Source organism: Girardinichthys multiradiatus, chromosome 14, assembly GCF_021462225.1.
Source record: "Girardinichthys multiradiatus isolate DD_20200921_A chromosome 14, DD_fGirMul_XY1, whole genome shotgun sequence".
NCBI classification, from domain to species: Eukaryota; Metazoa; Chordata; class Actinopteri; order Cyprinodontiformes; family Goodeidae; genus Girardinichthys; species Girardinichthys multiradiatus.
The window spans coordinates 6,686,235-6,706,773 of NC_061807.1; the positions used below are offsets into that span (position 1 = coordinate 6,686,235).

General features: G+C 44.1%; 2 protein-coding genes across 6 annotated transcripts in view; both read right to left on the bottom strand.

The window, feature by feature from the left end:
* corin (corin, serine peptidase) overlaps positions 1-10,918 on the bottom strand; it is a 41,289-nt gene extending 30,371 nt beyond the window's left edge. For both annotated transcript variants that reach the window (XM_047385785.1, XM_047385784.1), the window contains exons 1-2: positions 10,782-10,918; positions 5,055-5,202 (exon numbers count right to left, since the gene is read on the bottom strand). In XM_047385785.1, coding sequence (XP_047241741.1) covers positions 5,055-5,202; positions 10,782-10,841 — 208 coding nt within the window. In that variant the 5' untranslated portion in view covers positions 10,842-10,918. The remainder of the gene's footprint in view (positions 1-5,054; positions 5,203-10,781) is intronic.
* Positions 10,919-12,868: 1,950 nt separating this feature from the next.
* The window catches only part of nfxl1 (nuclear transcription factor, X-box binding-like 1), a 30,185-nt gene continuing 22,514 nt past the window's right edge, over positions 12,869-20,539 (bottom strand). For all 4 annotated transcript variants that reach the window (XM_047385790.1, XM_047385787.1, XM_047385786.1 and 1 more), the window contains 8 exons: positions 17,419-17,440; positions 17,019-17,141; positions 16,348-16,502; positions 16,177-16,246; positions 15,622-15,726; positions 14,873-14,953; positions 13,712-13,765; positions 12,869-13,473 (listed from right to left, as the gene is read on the bottom strand). In XM_047385790.1, the coding sequence (XP_047241746.1) occupies positions 13,279-13,473; positions 13,712-13,765; positions 14,873-14,953; positions 15,622-15,726; positions 16,177-16,246; positions 16,348-16,502; positions 17,019-17,141; positions 17,419-17,440 (805 nt within the window). In that variant the 3' untranslated portion in view covers positions 12,869-13,278. The remainder of the gene's footprint in view (positions 13,474-13,711; positions 13,766-14,872; positions 14,954-15,621; positions 15,727-16,176; positions 16,247-16,347; positions 16,503-17,018; positions 17,142-17,418; positions 17,441-20,539) is intronic.

Genomic DNA, 20,539 nt, shown 5'->3' on the forward strand with positions numbered 1-20,539 from the left:
GACTGAGGGATGATGGAGGGGTGATGGAGACGTGATGGAGGGGTGATGGAGATGTGATGGAGGGGTAATGGAGATGTGATGGAGGGGTGATGGAAGGTTGATGGAGGGATGATGGAGGGATGATGGAGATGTGACTGAGGGATGATGGAGGGGTGATGGAGACGTGATGGAGATGTGATGGAGGGGTGATGGACATGTGATGGAGGGGTGATGGAAGGTTGATGGAGGGGTGACGGAGGGATGATGGAGATATGACTGAGGGATGATGGAGGGGTGATGAAGATGTGACTGAGGGATGAGTTGTGATGGAGGGGTGATGGAGGGGTGATGGAGATGTGATGAAAGGATGATGGAGGGGTGATGGAGATGTGATGAAGGGATGATGGAGATGTGATGGAGGGATGATGGAGGGGTGATGTGACTGAGGGATGATGGAGTTGTGATGGAGGGGTGATGGAGATGTGATGGAGGGATGATGGAGGGGTGATGGAGATGTGACTGAGGGATGATGGAGTTGTGATGGAGGGGTGATGGAGATGTGATGGAGGGATGATGGAGAGATGATAAAGATGTGACTGAGGGATGATTGAGATGTGATTGGGGGATGATGGAGGGATGATGGAGATGTGATGGAGGGATGATGGAGGGTTGATGGAGGGATGATGGAGATGTGATGGAGGGTTGATGGAGGGTTGATGGAGATGTGATTGAGGGATGATGGAGGGTTGATGGAGGGATGATGGAGATGTGACTGAGGGATGATGGAGGGGTGATGGAGACGTGATGGAGGGGTGATGGAAGGTTGATGGAGGGATGATGGAGGGATGATAGAGGGGTGATGGAGATGTGACTGAGGGATGATGGAGGGGTGATGGAGATGTGATTGAGGTATGATGGAGGGATGATGGAGATGTGACTGAGGTATGATGGAGGGTTGATGGAGGGATGATGGAGATGTGACTGAGGTATGATGGAGGTATGATGGAGAGATGATGGAGATGTGACTGAGGGATGATGGAGGGTTGATGGAGGGATGATGGAGATGTGATGGAGGGTTGATGGAGGGATGATGGAGATGTGATGGAGGGTTGATGGAGGGATGATGGAGATATGATTGAGGGATGATGGAGATGTGACTGAGGGATGATGGAGGGTTGATGGAGGGATGATGGAGATGTGATTGAGGGATGATGGAGGGTTGATGGAGGGATGATGGAGATGTGACTGAGGGATGATGGAGGGGTGATGGAGATGTGATGGAGGGATGATGGAGAGATGATAAAGATGTGACTGAGGGATGATTGAGATGTGATTGGGGGATGATGGAGGGATGATGGAGATGTGATTGAGGGATGATGGAGGGTTGATGGAGGGATGATGGAGATGTGATGGAGGGTTGATGGAGGGTTGATGGAGATGTGATTGAGGGATGATGGAGGGTTAATGGAGGGATGATGGAGATGTGACTGAGGGATGATGGAGGGGTGATGGAGACGTGATGGAGGGGTGATGGAAGGTTGATGGAGGGATGATGGAGGGATGATAGAGGGGTGATGGAGATGTGACTGAGGGATGATGGAGGGATGATGGAGATGTGACTGAGGGATGATGGAGGGGTGATGGAGATGTGACTGAGGGATGATGGAGGGGTGATGGAGATGTGATTGAGGTATGATGGAGGGATGATGGAGATGTGACTGAGGTATGATGGAGGGTTGATGGAGGGATGATGGAGATGTGACTGAGGTATGATGGAGGTATGATGGAGAGATGATGGAGATGTGACTGAGGGATAATGGAGGGTTGATGGAGGGATGATGGAGATGTGATGGAGGGTTGATGGAGGGATGATGGAGATGTGATTGAGGGATGATGGAGATGTGATTGAGGGATGATGGAGATGTGATTGAGGGATGATGGAGATGTGATTGAGGGATGATGGAGATGTGACTGAGGGATGATGGAGATGTGATTGAGGTATGATGGAGGGTTGATGGAGGGATGATGGAGATGTGATGGAGGGTTGATGGAGGGATGATGGAGATGTGATTGAGGGATGATGGAGGGTTGATGGAGGGATGATGGAGATGTGACTGAGGGATGATGGAGGGGTGATGGAGACGTGATGGAGGGGTGATGGAAGGTTGATGGAGGGATGATAGAGGGGTGATGGAGATGTGACTGAGGGATGATGGAGGGGTGATGGAGATGTGATTGAGGTATGATGGAGGGATGATGGAGATGTGACTGAGGTATGATGGAGGGTTGATGGAGGGATGATGGAGATGTGACTGAGGTATGATGGAGGGATGATGGAGATGTGATGGAGGGTTGATGGAGGGATGATGGAGATGTGACTGAGGTATGATGGAGGTATGATGGAGGTATGATGGAGATGTGACTGAGGGTTGATGGAGGGATGATAGAGATGTGATGGAGGGTTGATGGAGGGATGATGGAGATGTGATGGAGGGTTGATGGAGGGATGATGGAGATGTGAATGAGGGATGATGGAGATGTGACTGAGGGATGATGGAGGGTTGATGGAGGGATGATGGAGATGTGATGGAGGGTTGATGGAGGGATGATGGAGATGTGACTGAGGGATGATGGAGGGGTGATGGAGACGTGATGGAGGGGTGATAGAGGGGTGATGGAGATGTGACTGAGGGATGATGGAGGGGTGATGGAGATGTGATTGAGGTATGATGGAGGGATGATGGAGATGTGACTGAGGTATGATGGAGGGTTGATGGAGGGATGATGGAGATGTGACTGAGGTATGATGGAGGGATGATGGAGATGTGATGGAGGGTTGATGGAGGGATGATGGAGATGTGACTGAGGTATGATGGAGGTATGATGGAGGTATGATGGAGATGTGACTGAGGGTTGATGGAGGGATGATGGAGATGTGATGGAGGGTTGATGGAGGGATGATGGAGATGTGATGGAGGGTTGATGGAGGGATGATGGAGATGTGAATGAGGGATGATGGAGATGTGACTGAGGGATGATGGAGGGTTGATGGAGGGATGATGGAGATGTGATTGAGGGATGATGGAGGGTTGATGGAGGGATGATGGAGATGTGATTGAGGGATGATGGAGATGTGATTGAGGGATGATGGAGGGTTGATGGAGGGATGATGGAGATGTGATTGAGGGATGATGGAGATGTGATTGAGGGATGATGGAGGGTTGATGGAGGGATGATGGAGATGTGATGGAGGGTTGATGGAGGGATGATGGAGATGTGATTGAGGGATGATGGAGGGTTGATGGAGACGTGATGGAGGGGTGATGGAAGGTTGATGGAGGGATGATAGAGGGGTGATGGAGATGTGACTGAGGGATGATGGAGGGGTGATGGAGATGTGATTGAGGTATGATGGAGGGATGATGGAGATGTGACTGAGGTATGATGGAGGGTTGATGGAGGGATGATGGAGATGTGACTGAGGTATGATGGAGGGATGATGGAGATGTGATGGAGGGTTGATGGAGGGATGATGGAGATGTGACTGAGGTATGATGGAGGTATGATGGAGGTATGATGGAGATGTGACTGAGGGTTGATGGAGGGATGATAGAGATGTGATGGAGGGTTGATGGAGGGATGATGGAGATGTGATGGAGGGTTGATGGAGGGATGATGGAGATGTGAATGAGGGATGATGGAGATGTGACTGAGGGATGATGGAGGGTTGATGGAGGGATGATGGAGATGTGATGGAGGGTTGATGGAGGGATGATGGAGATGTGACTGAGGGATGATGGAGGGGTGATGGAGACGTGATGGAGGGGTGATGGAAGGTTGATGGAGGGATGATGGAGGGATGATAGAGGGGTAATGGAGATGTGACTGAGGGATGATGGAGGGGTGATGGAGATGTGATTGAGGTATGATGGAGGGATGATGGAGATGTGACTGAGGTATGATGGAGGGTTGATGGAGGGATGATGGAGATGTGACTGAGGTATGATGGAGGGATGATGGAGATGTGATGGAGGGTTGATGGAGGGATGATGGAGATGTGACTGAGGTATGATGGAGGGTTGATGGAGGTATGATGGAGATGTGACTGAGGGTTGATGGAGGGATGATGGAGATGTGATGGAGGGTTGATGGAGGGATGATGGAGATGTGATGGAGGGTTGATGGAGGGATGATGGAGATGTGAATGAGGGATGATGGAGATGTGACTGAGGATTGATGGAGGGTTGATGGAGGGATGATGGAGATGTGATTGAGGGATGATGGAGGGTTGATGGAGGGATGATGGAGATGTGATTGAGGGATGATGGAGATGTGATTGAGGGATGATGGAGGGTTGATGGAGGGATGATGGAGATGTGATTGAGGGATGATGGAGATGTGATTGAGGGATGATGGAGGGTTGATGGAGGGATGATGGAGATGTGATTGAGGGATGATGGAGGGTTGATGGAGGGATGATGGAGATGTGATTGAGGGATGATGGAGATGTGATTGAGGGATGATGGAGGGTTGATGGAGGGATGATGGAGATGTGATTGAGGGATGATGGAGATAGATTAAAGAAAAGGGAAAAATGTGGGAAACAAAAAGCAAATGAGTGAAAAGAGGAAAATTGATTGAAAAACTGAGAAGAATAAAAAAAAACACTGAATGACTGAAATAAAGTGAAAGACAAGAATAAAAGAAGGGATGAACTGGTGTAAAAAGGACAGAAAGAGTGAGAATAGAGAAAAGATGAACTGATAACCAATGAGAGAAGAGAGATGAAGAATGAATGAATGAACGAATGGATAAAAAGAAAAACAAATAAAACAACAGACTGGAGAAGACTCTCTCTATATTTTACTTTTTCAAAGAAACGGTCTCTTCTGCCATCCCTCCATCTCCTTGGTCCTGACCCAGTGGTCAGGTTTCTGACCTTAGAGGTTCTGATGCAGAGGAACATCAGTTTGTGGGTCAGGGGTAAAGATGTGGCCGCAGGTGTGAATGAAGCTTAGGTAAAGGTTGGCGTAAGGGTCATGGTTGGTCTAATGTCCTAATGTGTGTATCCTTACCTGTGAAGGCCAGGCCAAGCAACAGCGCCCCCAGCAGGCTCACGGTGGCGATCAGGATGTAGAGGAGCAGCCGCAGGTGATTGGTAGATCCCAGCTTTTTAGGACACGCCTCCTTGTCCATCCTGGCCTCAGGTCCTCGACTTGGATTCTGGGGGGACGATAAGCCCGATAAGACCACTGGATTAAGGTTGTTGTCAGGACATGTTGATGGGGGGAAGCATGCAGGTTTGTTGCCCCTTAATTAACACACACCCCCCCCCCCCACACACACACCCCCCCCCACACTCACTCACTCACACACACTCTGTCTCTTTATATAGACTGTGGGGGGGGGGGGGGCTCCTGGCCCTCTCAGAGTTTCCGTTGAACTTGTTGTTGAAGCTATTTTTGCTGTTAAATGATGACAAGAAGATACCCCCCCGATCCCCCTGAGGACAATAAAACTTACTGGTTGATTTATTACTGGTTGACTTTATTACTGGTTGATTTATTACTGGTTGACTTTATTACTGGTTGATTTATTACTGGTTGACTTTATTACTGGTTGACTTTATTACTGGTTGATTTATTACTGGTTGACTTTATTACTGGTTGATTTATTACTGGTTGACTTTATTACTGGTTGACTTTATTACTGGTTGACTTTATTACTGGTTGACTTTATTACTGGTTGACTTTATTACTGGTTGATTTATTACTGGTTGACATTATTACTGGTTGACTTTATTACTGGTTGACATTATTACTGGTTGATTTATTACTGGTTGACTTTATTACTGGTTGATTTATTACTGGTTGACTTTATTACTGGTTGACTTTATTACTGGTTGATTTATTACTGGTTGACATTATTACTGGTTGACTTTATTACTGGTTGACATTATTACTGGTTGATTTATTACTGGTTGACTTTATTACTGGTTGATTTATTACTGGTTGACTTTATTACTGGTTGACTTTATTACTGGTTGATTTATTACTGGTTGACTTTATTACTGGTTGATTTATTACTGGTTGACTTTATTACTGGTTGACTTTATTACTGGTTGACTTTATTACTGGTTGACTTTATTACTGGTTGATTTATTACTGGTTGACATTATTACTGGTTGATTTATTACTGGTTGACTTTATTACTGGTTGACTTATTACTGGTTGACTTTATTACTGGTTGATTTATTACTGGTTGACTTTATTACTGGTTGACTTTATTACTGGTTGATTTATTACTGGTTGACTTTATTACTGGTTGATTTATTACTGGTTGATTTATTACTGGTTGACTTTATTACTGGTTGACTTTATTACTGGTTGATTTATTACTGGTTGACTTTATTACTGGTTGACTTTATTACTGGTTGACTTTATTACTGGTTGGCTTTATTACTGGTTGACTTTATTACTGGTTGATTTATTACTGGTTGACTTTATTACTGGTTGATTTATTACTGGTTGATTTATTACTGGTTGACATTATTACTGGTTGATTTATTACTGGTTGACTTTATTACTGGTTGACTTTATTACTGGTTGATTTATTACTGGTTGACTTTATTACTGGTTGATTTATTACTGGTTGACTTTATTACTGGTTGACTTTATTACTGGTTGATTTATTACTGGTTGACTTTATTACTGGTTGATTTATTACTGGTTGATTTATTACTGGTTGACTTTATTACTGGTTGACTTTATTACTGGTTGATTTATTACTGGTTGACTTTATTACTGGTTGACTTTATTACTGGTTGACTTTATTACTGGTTGGCTTTATTACTGGTTGACTTTATTACTGGTTGATTTATTACTGGTTGACTTTATTACTGGTTGACTTATTACTGGTTGACTTTATTACTGGTTGACTTTATTACTGGTTGACTTTATTACTGGTTGATTTATTACTGGTTGACTTTATTACTGGTTGACTTTATTACTGGTTGACTTTATTACTGGTTGACTTTATTACTGGTTGATTTATTACTGGTTGACTTTATTACTGGTTGATTTATTACTGGTTGACTTTATTACTGGTTGACTTTATTACTGGTTGACTTTATTACTGGTTGATTTATTACTGGTTGACTTTATTACTGGTTGACTTTATTACTGGTTGATTTATTACTGGTTGACTTTATTACTGGTTGATTTATTACTGGTTGACTTTATTACTGGTTGACTTTATTACTGGTTGATTTATTACTGGTTGACTTTATTACTGGTTGACTTTATTACTGGTTGACTTTATTACTGGTTGACTTTATTACTGGTTGATTTATTACTGGTTGACTTTATTACTGGTTGACTTTATTACTGGTTGATTTATTACTGGTTGATTTATTACTGGTTGACTTTATTACTGGTTGACTTTATTACTGGTTGACTTTATTACTGGTTGACTTTATTACTGGTTGATTTATTACTGGTTGACTTTATTACTGGTTGATTTATTACTGGTTGACTTTATTACTGGTTGACCTTATTACTGGTTGACTTTATTACTGGTTGACTTTATTACTGGTTGACTTTATTACTGGTTGATTTATTACTGGTTGACTTTATTACTGGTTGACTTTATTACTGGTTGACTTTATTACTGGTTGACTTTATTACTGGTTGACTTTATAACTGGTTGATTTATTACTGGTTGACTTTATTACTGGTTGACTTTATTACTGGTTGATTTATTACTGGTTGACTTTATTACTGGTTGACTTTACTACTGGTTGATTTATTACTGGTTGACTTTATTACTGGTTGACTTTATTACTGGTTGATTTATTACTGGTTGACTTTATTACTGGTTGACTTTATTACTGGTTGACTTTATTACTGGTTGATTTATTACTGGTTGACTTTATTACTGGTTGATTTATTACTGGTTGATTTATTACTGGTTGACTTTATTACTGGTTGACTTTATTACTGGTTGACTTTATTACTGGTTGATTTATTACTGGTTGACTTTATTACTGGTTGACTTTATTACTGGTTGATTTATTACTGGTTGACTTTATTACTGGTTGACTTTATTACTGGTTGATTTATTACTGGTTGACTTTATTACTGGTTGATTTATTACTGGTTGACTTTATTACTGGTTGACTTTATTACTGGTTGACTTTATTACTGGTTGACTTTATTACTGGTTGACTTATTACTGGTTGACTTTATTACTGGTTGACTTTATTACTGGTTGATTTATTACTGGTTGACTTTATTACTGGTTGACTTTATTACTGGTTGATTTATTACTGGTTGACTTTATTACTGGTTGATTTATTACTGGTTGGCTTTATTACTGGTTGACTTTATTACTGGTTGACTTTATTACTGGTTGATTTTATTACTGGTTGACTTTATTACTGGTTGACTTTATTACTGGTTGACTTATTACTGGTTGACTTTATTACTGGTTGACTTTATTACTGGTTGACTTTATTACTGGTTGACTTTATTACTGGTTGATTTATTACTGGTTGACTTTATTACTGGTTGACTTTATTACTGGTTGATTTATTACTGGTTGACTTTATTACTGGTTGACTTTATTACTGGTTGACTTTATTACTGGTTGGCTTTATTACTGGTTGACTTTATTACTGGTTGATTTATGACTGGTTGACTTTGTTACTGGTTGACTTATTACTGGTTGACTTTATTACTGGTTGACTTTATTACTGGTTGACTTTATTACTGGTTGATTTATTACTGGTTGACTTTATTACTGGTTGACTTTATTACTGGTTGACTTTATTACTGGTTGATTTATTACTGGTTGACTTTATTACTGGTTGACTTTATTACTGGTTGACTTTATTACTGGTTGACTTTATTACTGGTTGACTTTATTACTGGTTGACTTATTACTGGTTGATTTATTACTGGTTGACTTTATTACTGGTTGACTTTATTACTGGTTGATTTATTACTGGTTGACTTTATTACTGGTTGATTTATTACTGGTTGACTGTATTACTGGTTGACTTTATTACTGGTTGACTTTATTACTGGTTGACTTTATTACTGGTTGACTTATTACTGGTTGATTTATTACTGGTTGACTTTATTACTGGTTGACTTTATTACTGGTTGACTTTATTACTGGTTGACTTTATTACTGGTTGATTTATTACTGGTTGACTTTATTACTGGTTGATTTATTACTGGTTGACTTTATTACTGGTTGACCTTATTACTGGTTGACTTTATTACTGGTTGACTTTATTACTGGTTGATTTATTACTGGTTGACTTTATTACTGGTTGACTTTATTACTGGTTGACTTTATTACTGGTTGATTTATTACTGGTTGATTTATTACTGGTTGACTTTATTACTGGTTGACTTTATTACTGGTTGACTTATTACTGGTTGATTTATTACTGGTTGACTTTATTACTGGTTGACTTTATTACTGGTTGACTTTATTACTGGTTGATTTATTACTGGTTGACTTTATTACTGGTTGACTATTACTGGTTGATTTATTACTGGTTGACTTTATTACTAGTTGACTTTATTACTGGTTGACTTTATTACTGGTTGACTTTATTACTGGTTGATTTATTACTGGTTGATTTATTACTGGTTGACTTTATTACTGGTTGATTTATTACTGGTTGACTTTATTACTGGTTGACTTTATTGCTCCCGCTGTCACATGAAGCTTTAATTAGAATCAAGCTTGTTAGTAATTTAAACACATAACTAATCATGTTTTACTGTGAGACCGATTTCTTCAACAGATCAAACCCTCATCTGGAAATATTAGATATACCAGATATTTCTTAGATCTGATTTAATTTGGGGGGCAGTAGGTCTGCAGAACCTTCCAGGTGGACCGGTACCAAGCCTGTTGCTGTTTATTTTACATCAACTTATTATAGAAAGGTGTTTACAAATATTAAAAATGATTTTTGACATGTATGGTTTTGTGCAGCAGTTTAATTGTCTTTAATTGTTAAAGTGGAGGGCAGATGTAGTCATCATTCCCATTTTTACACCATATTAAAACTGTTTTTATGGGTCTTTATTTCACTATGGAGTCATGAAGAAAAATCATCTCAGGGTTTTTGGTCCTAGAACCTGAACCTATAGTTACAAATTCACTTTATTAGTTATTTAATTGATAAAAAGTTGAAAATCTAACAGAACCACCAGCTTAAAGGAGAAGAAGAGTTTTTCTGGACATATTTGTGTTATTATATTAAGAGTGACTTTTGTGCCAGATCAGTCTGCAGGTTGCAGACTGATCTGCAGTGAGAGAAGAGAAACAAACTAGAAATGAGGAAATCAGAGCTGATCACCACTGTTACATTCAACATTTACCCTGACGGTACAAGATAAAAACACAGATTATTCAAATCCTTCCCACGCAAACAGCTGGCAGAGCAAAGATTACAACTGAACTGCCAGATTTACTTGCTTAAAATAAATAGTTTGAAGCAAAGAGCAGCAGGAAATAATCAGCAGAGCCCAGATTAAAGCTGGAACTGATTTAGATAAATGTTAGAACAGTTAAAGACTTTTCTGTAAAGAAGTCTGGACAATGAGAGGAAACAGAACATTTGGTTTAAACTGTAGGAAGCTGTTAGAAAATAAAGCTGTTATGATGCTGGAACAGAGACAACTGAGGACAGAAACAAGGAGACACAGAGAGGACAGCAGAAGGTAAAGAGACACCAGCAGACAGAGAGAGAGAGAGAGAGAGAGAGAGACAGGACTCACCGCTGCAGCCGGCGCTCCGCTGAAGGTGACACCCAGGAAGGTCTCCCTCCGAGCAGACATGAGCTGCTGCTGCCGAGTCTGAGACCATCGCTCTGGTGCTGCCTGGGAGCTGCTGTGATAACTACCAGAGCTGGAGCTGGGCTGGCTCCGCCCCCTCTCTCTCTCTCTCTCTCTCACACACACACACACACACACACACACACACACACACACACACACACACCAGGTAGTCCACACGTGAGGAGATTAAACAGAGCGGGGGCTGCAGCCTCGTGCCTTCAACACATGACCCGACCCGCTATGCAAGGACCTGTAGAGCTGTCGGAGATTAGTGGTTCTTCTGGTCTGAAATCTGGAACAAAGGTTCCAGATTCACATTTAGATTAAGACTGCAGGTTTTGGACTGGACTCTGTTCAGATCTGGAATCAGGTCTGGATGGAGGCCTAGACTCAGTACTGGGCTCAGGATTTGACTGTATCTTGATGAAACTGTGGATGAATGGATCCACATCTATACCTAGCTCCGGCTGGGTTCACTTATGGACTGTACTCTAGAATCATACTTCAACTCTGGATTCATATCTGGACTCAGTTCTGAACTCTGGTCTAGATTGTGTATTCACATTGATGCAGAGATAAGCTTTGGGTTCTGTTCTGACTCGGTTAAGGATTCGGGATCCAGATCTGGAATTAAGTCTGTGCTCAGATCCAGGTTAAGGACTGAGTTGGGTCTGCAGAAAAATTCCACTTTCATCAGTACATCTGGGTCTGGATTTAGAACTGCCTACCTAGACTAGAATTGTCTCTGACCTCGGATCTAGATTGAGGCCTGCATTTTACAACCAAATCTGGATTCACTCCATGACTGGGTTTGGATTAGAACATGGATCTTAGCTCAGGTCTGGTCTAAAACCTTGACTCTCATGTAGAACAGACCTGGATTTAGTTCTGGATTCAGGTCTGAATTAGAGTCTGAGGTACATTCTGGTTGGAGTGTGTCTGTGGTCTGTTCTGTGTTTAGATCTAGAACTAAGTCAGGATTCACATGAGGAGTGACATCTGGTTTGGGATCTGGACCAAGATAATCGAGGCTGAATCTAGTTCTTGCTTCGGGTCTTTTTAGAACCAGTCTGTGTTTAAACTCGGATGTTTTAATTCTAATGCTTAGAACCGGATCTTCTCCTCTGCCCACGCAGTCCATTCTGAACCTTTCCTGGTGTCCAACAGGTTTGAAAATAGCTAATGGTTCATCTAATTTTAGTGGTTCTGTTGGAAGCAGCCGGGTTCTGTGTGTCGGTAGAAAGTGGACCACACCGAGAAATAAAGAATTAAAGTTCTGATAAACAGCTGAATTCTGTGCCTGGAATGGATTTTTAAAGTCCAGGTCGGGTTCTTCCAACCTTCAGAATCAGAGCTATGTTCCACACGTTCCAGTCGACCCAAACACAGAATCAAGAACCAATAACCAGCTGTGAGGAGGTTTCACTACCTCCTCAGTCATCTCAGATGTTCGGATCAGTCCGGCCCGGTGTCTCTGCGCTGAGATGTTCTTCTCTGGAGATTTTCATGCGTGAAACCTGAAGATAACCTGATGAAGCAGCTGCTCCTGCAGAGGACCGGAGGAACTGGGCTTGGGTATCTTCATAAATGATCAAACATTGTGTAACTGCTTACATAATGCATCACATTTCCAGGAGGCTGCTTGGAGTTTGGAGCAGAACCAGGAAAATTCTGCATTTTCTCTAGAACTTTTAAAATCTCACTTTAGATTTTCTCATGAACATCGAAGATTTATTAGTTTTCATGTGTAAATTTATTCTGCTACTCATACAGATGATTACAGGAACTTCTGCTTCCATGGACCTTCTGAAATGACAAAATTCTTCAGAATCTGGAGTCCGATTTAATAAACTTTCATTTATAGAAACCATGAGCGAGAAACCGTTTTCCTGTGTTCCTCCGCTCACAGTCGCCCTCTGTTGGCCAACAGCTGTTAGTCAACCAGATGATAAAACTTTAATCGGGTCACTGTTTGAAAAATAAATGTTCAGGTCAGATGGGATCATCACAGCACTGAGGTCAAAAGGTCAAAGCTTTAAGATTTATTTTTCAAATGTTTAAAGACAGGAAAGAAAAAACATCAGCAACGACAGAAACATCAGCCTCTGATTGGTCCGTTGGACTGAAGTTTCTAAACAAAAGTGACTTTTTCACCATCTCTAGAATATCAGAAGATCTTTTCTTTAGATTAATTACTGAAAACGTTTCAAACTTCCGATTAGGCAGAAAATAACGAGGAGCTGAGATGATAAACTAATGGGTTCTGCACCGAGGGCCCAGAACCTCCTCTAATCAGAACATTTTATATAAAACAAGGGAGAAAACAGGGAATCGTTGCTGTTTCTTCTGTTGGAGAGAAACGGACTAATTAAAGTAAACCGATGGGCTGACAGCTGAACCACAGCAGCTTCAAAGCTTCCAGTTAACCTGAGGACCTTCAGGGCGTGCTCAGAAGGTAGTAGGCAGCAGCAGACAGCAGAGCGCCACCCAGTGGAACCAGGACGAAGGTGGTGCACCTCCTCCACCACCTCCTGGCCCTCTCCTGCTCATCCTCCGCCTCCTCCCTCCTCCCCCTCCTCTTCGCCCTCCGACCTCCTCTCTGCTGGCGCTTCTCGAAGGCCTCCAGCTCCTCCTGAGGGCAGACAGACAGCAGGTTAGTGAGGCTCTGGACCTCCAAGCTGTGATCCCTGAGATGTTGCAGATCTGAACACAGCTGCTGATTACAGAACAGATTCATCTGAATTTAAAAGAAGTCCAAGTAAAACCTGGAGAAGCTCTTAAACAGGACGCTCTAGCAGCACCAGGGAACATCTCCCTCCTTCAACCTGCTGTTTGTTCACAACTTCCAGAAGATGCTTCTGCATACTGACCTGAAGCTTCTTCTGCTCCTCCTCCAGAGCTGCTTTTTGCTCCGCCTCCTTCATCTTAAACACAAACATACACAGAGCAGTCAGAGTGTGTTCAGGTGTGTGTTCAGGTGTGTGTCCAGGTGTGTGTTCAGGTGTGTGTCCAGGTGTGTGTTCAGGTGTGTGTCCAGGTGTGAGTCCAGGTGTGTGTACAGGTGTGTATCCAGGTGTGTGTACAGGTGTGTGTCCAGGTGTGTGTTCAGGTGTGTGTACAGGTGTGTGTCCAGGTGTGTGTTCAGGTGTGTGTTCAGGTGTGTGTCCAGGTGTGAGTCCAGGTGTGTGTACAGGTGTGTATCCAGGTGTGTGTACAGGTGTGTGTCCAGGTGTGTGTTCAGGTGTGTGTTCAGCTATGTGTTCAGGTGTGTGTTCAGGTGTGTGTCCAGGTGTGTATCCAGGTGTGTGTTCAGGTGTGTGTCCAGGTGTGTGTTCAGGTATGTGTTCAGGTGTGTGTCCAGGTGTGTGTCCATGTATGTGTTCAGGTGTGTGTTCAGGTATGTGTTCAGATGTGTGTTCAAGTGTGTGTCCATGTGTGTGTTCAGGTGTGTGTTCAGGTATGTGTTCAGGTATGTGTTCAGGTGTGTATCCGGGTGTGTGTTCAGGTGTGTGTCCAGGTGTGTGTTCAGGTGTGTGTCCAGGTGTGTGTTCAGGTATGTGTTCGGGTGTGTGTCCAGGTGTGAGTACAGGTGTGTGTCCAGGTGTGTGTACAGGTGTGTGTTCAGGTGTGTGTCCAGGTGTGTGTTCAGGTGGGTGTTCAGGTGTGTGTCCAGGTGTGAGGTTCAGGTGTATGTTCAGGTGTGTGTACAGGTGTGTGTACAGGTGTGTGTCCAGGTGTGTGTCCAGGTGTGTGTTCAGGTGTGTGTCCGGGTGTGTGTCCAGGTGTGTGTTCAGGTGTGTGTTCAGGTGTGTGTCCGGGTGTGTGTCCAGGTGTGTGTTCAGGTGTGTGTTCAGGTGTGTGTCCGGGTGTGTGTCCAGGTGTGTGTCCAGGTGTGTGTTCAGGTATGTGTTCAGGTGTGTGTCCAGGTGTGAGTCCAGGTGTGTGTCCAGGTGTGTGTACAGGTGTGTGTTCAGGTGTGTGTCCAGGTGTGTGTACAGGTGTGTGTTCAGGTGTGTGTGTTCAGCGCCTACCTGGCTGACCTTCCTCTGCTGGTCTCTGCAGACGTCGTCACACTGAGGTCCAGTCTGAGCCGACAGAGAACACGCCACCTCCTGCATCACAACAACACTGCAGCAGTAAATCATGTTGTTTGGTTCCAGCCATGAAGCTCTGATGTTCTTCAGACCAGGTTCATCTGAGGTGGAGCCGTTCATTTCCATCATGTTTATTTTTAGACTTATTTAGATTTTGTTCACTTATGAAATTTCTTTCAACTATTTCACATTTATTTACATCTAAAATGGATTCAGCGCCGGGGTCCATACTTAGTAGAACCTCTGCAGCTCCAGCAGGGTTCTCTTCCAGCTGAAACTCTACTTTTTAAGAGGAACCGATGTCCTGCTGGAAGGTGAACCTCCACCAGTCTCAGGTCTTCTCTTCCAGGACTGTCCTGGATTTAGCTCCACCCATCTCCCCTTTCAATCCTGACTTGTTGTTGGAAATTGATAAAAGGTGAAAATATTGACGGGTGTGAATACTTCTGTCAGGCTCTGTATCATATTTGTTCATAATAGAGGCGGATGAAGCTCAGTCTCAATATTTAACACTAACTAGAACCACAGCAGCTTTCTGCTGGAAGGTCTCAGGGACCTGTTGGTCAGCAGCAGCATCTACAACCATCAGACCAGCAACCATTATGCATGATCAGGATATTAAATGCTAGGTAGATCTTTGGTCTGGTTCCAGTTCTCAGATACTGGTGAATATTAAGTGTATTTACCTTCTTGATCCTCTTGCACGGACATCGCAGCTTCACCTTCTGCTGACATTTCTCCTCACAGACGCCTGGATGACACACCTGCTTACAGCGATGGCCGCAGCTCAGCTACACAAACACAGGCAGACAAACATTTCCTTCAGACAGAGAACAGATCCCAGTTCAGCCTGTGGGTTCTCCAAAGGAAACATGAAGCCACCAGTGAAAGCAGAGAAAATAAACCTGCCAGCTCTCTTTAAACACGTCAGCAATCTTCTCCTGGAGGACCTCTTTGTGTGTGGTGCCTTTCTTTGACCACTTCTAAACATCTCTGGTTGCTTTTAGATGTCATATACCATCATCTTCAAGCTTTCCTTCACTGACAAAACAGGGACTGAAAACCTCAAGACTATTCGACATGTCACATTCAGGAAGTGGTTTTTAACCACTGAAATAAATCATTTTGGTATCTGAAAATCAAACTAATTAGTCGAAGGCTGCACATGGAGGACCTGCAGCAGGAACTGGTGTTATAATGAACCAATCAGAAGCTTTGGTTGGTGCGTGCTCAGTTCATACCTCTTTAGGACACTGGTTGTTACAGGAGCTCAGCTGAACCTTCGTCTGCTCATCAGCTGACGTTAACTTCCTGCAGAGACAACCGATCAGATCAGATCCATCAACCATGAAACCATGATGCCATGAAGCTCGGCTGAGGCCGTTGCCATGGAAACGTGCTCGCGTACTAACCTGCACTCCACATACAGGGTGCTGATCCTGCAGTGGCAACGTTGGCGGATCATCTGGCTGCAGGGAGGGCAGTCTCCAGGGTGACAGGGGCGGGGACACTGGTGTGGACAGCCAGGGGGGCGGGGCTTGCAGCAGCCATCTTCACACACCTCACACTGGAGACAGACGAAGACTTCATCGGCTAGAGAAGGAGCTGGTTTGGTTTGTAATCCAGGGTCAGACATGCCTGTGATGCTGAGCTGGGTCACATGAAGTTGTTTAATAATGCAGAACTGTTCAGCTGGGTTCATTAGGTTCTGTTTGACTACATCCTCATACCTAACCCATCATATACGGCCCGATTGTTTGAAGAGACATTTTTCAAAAGCTCAGGGTTTTCCATAGACAGATTTTTGTTCTGAGATGAACTTGGACTTCAGACGTTCCTCAGAGGTGAGCTGTAGGTCAAGTAGCTTCTTCATCTTTAAGACAAACACTAAGAACCTCATATTTCTGCTGAGCAGATACAGTATCTGTGTGCGACTCGTGGTTCTGGACAGAACGGATCTGATGACGGGTCGACAGCAGACGATTATTGTGAGGCGTTCAGGAAACTTTGGTGATCAGATGAACTAAAAACAGCCCACTGTGGGCCCGCTGTGACTCACCGCACACATTGAGATCCCTCTCACCTTGTTGCCGTTGGTAACCAGGTGACACTCCCTGCTGCAGCTGTGGTTCCCGCAGGCCAGCGGCCGCCCGCAGGCCCGTTTGCAGGGGAAGCGACCCTGGCGATGGCACGGCACCGGGCTCACCTGCAGACACACAAACACAGCGCTAGACGCGGGCTTCGGCAGCTCGATACAAAGGAAGGAGATGAAACCGGGACGACGAGAAGGTCGAAGCAGATGAGCAGATAGAGGAGGTGGGAGGACAAGCTGACATTTAGAACGGAGGAGAAAACAAAGAGCAGACGGAGGGAATGATGGACAGGTAGGAGGAGAGGGAGGAAGGGATCCATCTACTAACCAGAACAGAGTCGGACTCACCAGAACTCTGCGTTAGTGAGACAGGACTGGTTCTGGTTCTTACCTCGTGTTCTCCAAAACAAGACCTGAAACAGAAACAGGGAGACTCACTGATCCATCCACTTTCAAAGCAAAACATTGACTTTTCTCCCCGAGATCTTAAACATTGGGTCAGAGATAACCCAGGTTCTGTCTCCTTCAGTCCGGCTGATTTCTGAGGAAGCATCAGAAGGTTGAGGTCCACTTCTGCTTGGTGGAGTTCTGAACATTTTTAATCTGTATAAAAACTGTTTTACAGACTGATGGTCCATGATTTGGGTTCTGAGGTTCTGCCACCTCAGCCATTTGCAGGTCCAGTGCCCAGGTGAGCTGCTGCCTGCTCTGCTCCCAACAGGGAGGACCACCAAGGCTGGACCGTGGAGCGGTCCATTTAAATAAAGCAGTCTCAGACATGATGTTAGATTGATTAGCTCCTAATGACCCAGTTAAAGCGTCCAGATGGTTCCGTCTTTCTTCTTCTAACATAAAACATATAAAATAGAATATATGTTCATCTGGGTCAGACATCACGGTCATTTCATGGTTCAAATATTCTGGCTAAAATAAACCAGTCTCATTACTGTGATGGATTAGTGAGCGGTACCAGAACCTGGACTTTCCCTGGAGGCTGAGCAGTCTGAAAGAATCTTGGACCCGTTTCCTCTAACTCTTTCCTGAACTGTAACTGTGACAAACGTGTTTGGATCTCAGCTATTAGACAGAAAGTCAGAAACAGAACCATCTACAAACAAAGAGCTCATGTTCTGAAGGTCTGACTCCAGCTCCTGACGTCAGAGTTTCTCAGATCCAACTGTGTGGCAAAACAGAAAGCACCGGTTCCAGATCATATCCTGGCACTGGGTCAGAACTTTAGTTACACTGGATTAAAGGCCTGAGAAGAACTTGTTGGACCCACGGTTTCTCTGAGGTCTCCTCCCCTCAGGGTCTGACTGGAAAACAGCTCTCCAGCTGTGGAGGGAGAGCAGCCCTGTGAGGAGGAGGCAGAACCCAGCTGTCACAGAGAGGTCCGAGTCCCGGACAGATCCGGGCCAAGCCTCTGATAGAGATTCCGATGGAGCCGGGCTCACACAGACAGCAATCTATGGACCAGCGCCACCTCCTAGAACAGTGATGCTGGGGGCCTCTGCAGCTGAACAATAATGACTGCTATCAGAACATAACTGAGACGGGCCCAGATGGGCCCAGTGTTTCCATCTCAGCTCTAATGACTCGTGACGGGACCAAACCTCAGAACCTCCTGTGTGCTGCTATTCATCTAGAATTACTGTGTTTGTTGTTGCACTCTGAGCTTCTGGCTCCACATGGTAAAAAAGCTTCTGGTTCTGTGTGAATGAAGCGGTGAACCTCTCAGAACCAGAACTCCCAGCAGCATGTTAGTCTCAGCCAGTGTCTGCAGGTGGTGATCAGGTGTTCCTGCTCCATGCTAGCAGGGCTTAAAGCGGTGAAAACATGGAGCCTCAAAGCTAGCAAACAGCTTAGAAATTCTGATGTTTGAGTCGGGTCAGCCCGGTTCTGTGTAGTAGTTTACAGAGCTCTGATGTGTAACGAGGTTTTCATCAGAGACGTTCAGTCACAGTATGACGATGTTTCAGTTGTTGGTGACTTCCTGTCCCATCAGGTCAAAGTTCTACCAGCTGAACTAAAGACTCCAGGAGTCTCATTAGGTCACGAGAGTCAGTGGAGCTACGAGGTCGACTCATTTCTTCCTGGTACTGTGAATATTTCCCACAATCCTCTGCTCTGTATACGTCTCCATCTAAACGCCTTGAGAACTTCTGAAAGCTGTTTTTCATTACTAGGACTGAAACCTCTGACCTTCAGATGAACATCCACCTCCATCAGATGTTCACAGCACTGAAACAGCACCTTCAAAAGGTTTTAAAGATGTTTTAGTAGCTGCAGGTTCTGGAGGCTCGGCTGTTCTCCTGCTTTCAGACCCGACAGCTGCCTTTCATTCAGCTGACCACAATATTCAGATCTCCCAGCTGGACCTAGGTGGTATTAAGGGCTCTGTACTGGACTGGGTCAGGTCTTCTTTGTCCGACAGAAGTTTCTCCTTAAACCTCAGAGAATCTGTTTGCTCCTCAGCTCCCCTCACATGGAGATCCCCAAGGATCCATTCTTGGACCCATTTTATTTCCATGCCCATGCTCCCTTCAGGCTCCATCTTTAGAAAACAGAACATCTCATTTGGTTCATATGCAGATGACACTCAGATCTCCTTCCAGCTGAAGCACCATCATCCTGTTTCATGCAACCACTGTTTGGCTGCTTCACTGCGGTAAAAGCTTGGATGACCTCAAATGTTCTAAAGGTCGTTGAAAATGAAACCGTAAAAGATTATTATTTTGGTCCCAGAGGAAATCACAGCTCTTCCTCTTCTCCTCCAGGTCTAGGTAGCCTGGATTTAATTTAACTTTAGGAACCAGATCAGTTCTGTAGTAAAAAGATCGTTTTTCAACAGACTTTTATCTAAACTGAAACCAGGTTTATCCTTTAATAATTCGGATCAGGTGATTCAGGCCTCCGTTTGCTCCCAGCTGGATGGATGCTGGTGTCAGCCGGGCCGGACTCTCCCAGCCGGTTCAGAACGCTATGGAAGCATGGACATATCTCCTGAGAGCTCGTCTCCCTCCTGTTGGTTTAGGATTGATTTTATCGATCACCTAGAAGACCCTGAACTTTACCCTTCGGACCTCCTGCAGACCTATGAACCCTCTAAGATCTAAAGGTCGTTGGCTTCTAGCTGTCCTGAGGTCCAGGCTGGTCCTCAGAGGTGATTGGATCTTTTCTGCTGGAGCTCATCCTCTGTGGAAGCAGATCTTCCTTCAGATCAGTCAGGCTTCAACTCTTGGTGTTTTCAAGTATCTTCTGGAAACATCTGGACTCTCTGGCTGTTAATACAGCATGAGGCCTGCCTCATGGTTTGATGTTTTTATGAATTGTTTTAACTTTGATGCTGAGCAGCATCTTGGCCTCCAGCAGTTATTCTACATGAGCTTCATAAATACATTAGATTAGAATAAAAACTCTTTCTCTACATGCATGTTTGGGTCAGATATCCCAGCAGCTGTCGGTTCTGCTGAAACCCACATAGAGGATCTGCTGACCTAATGGAGGAGGAG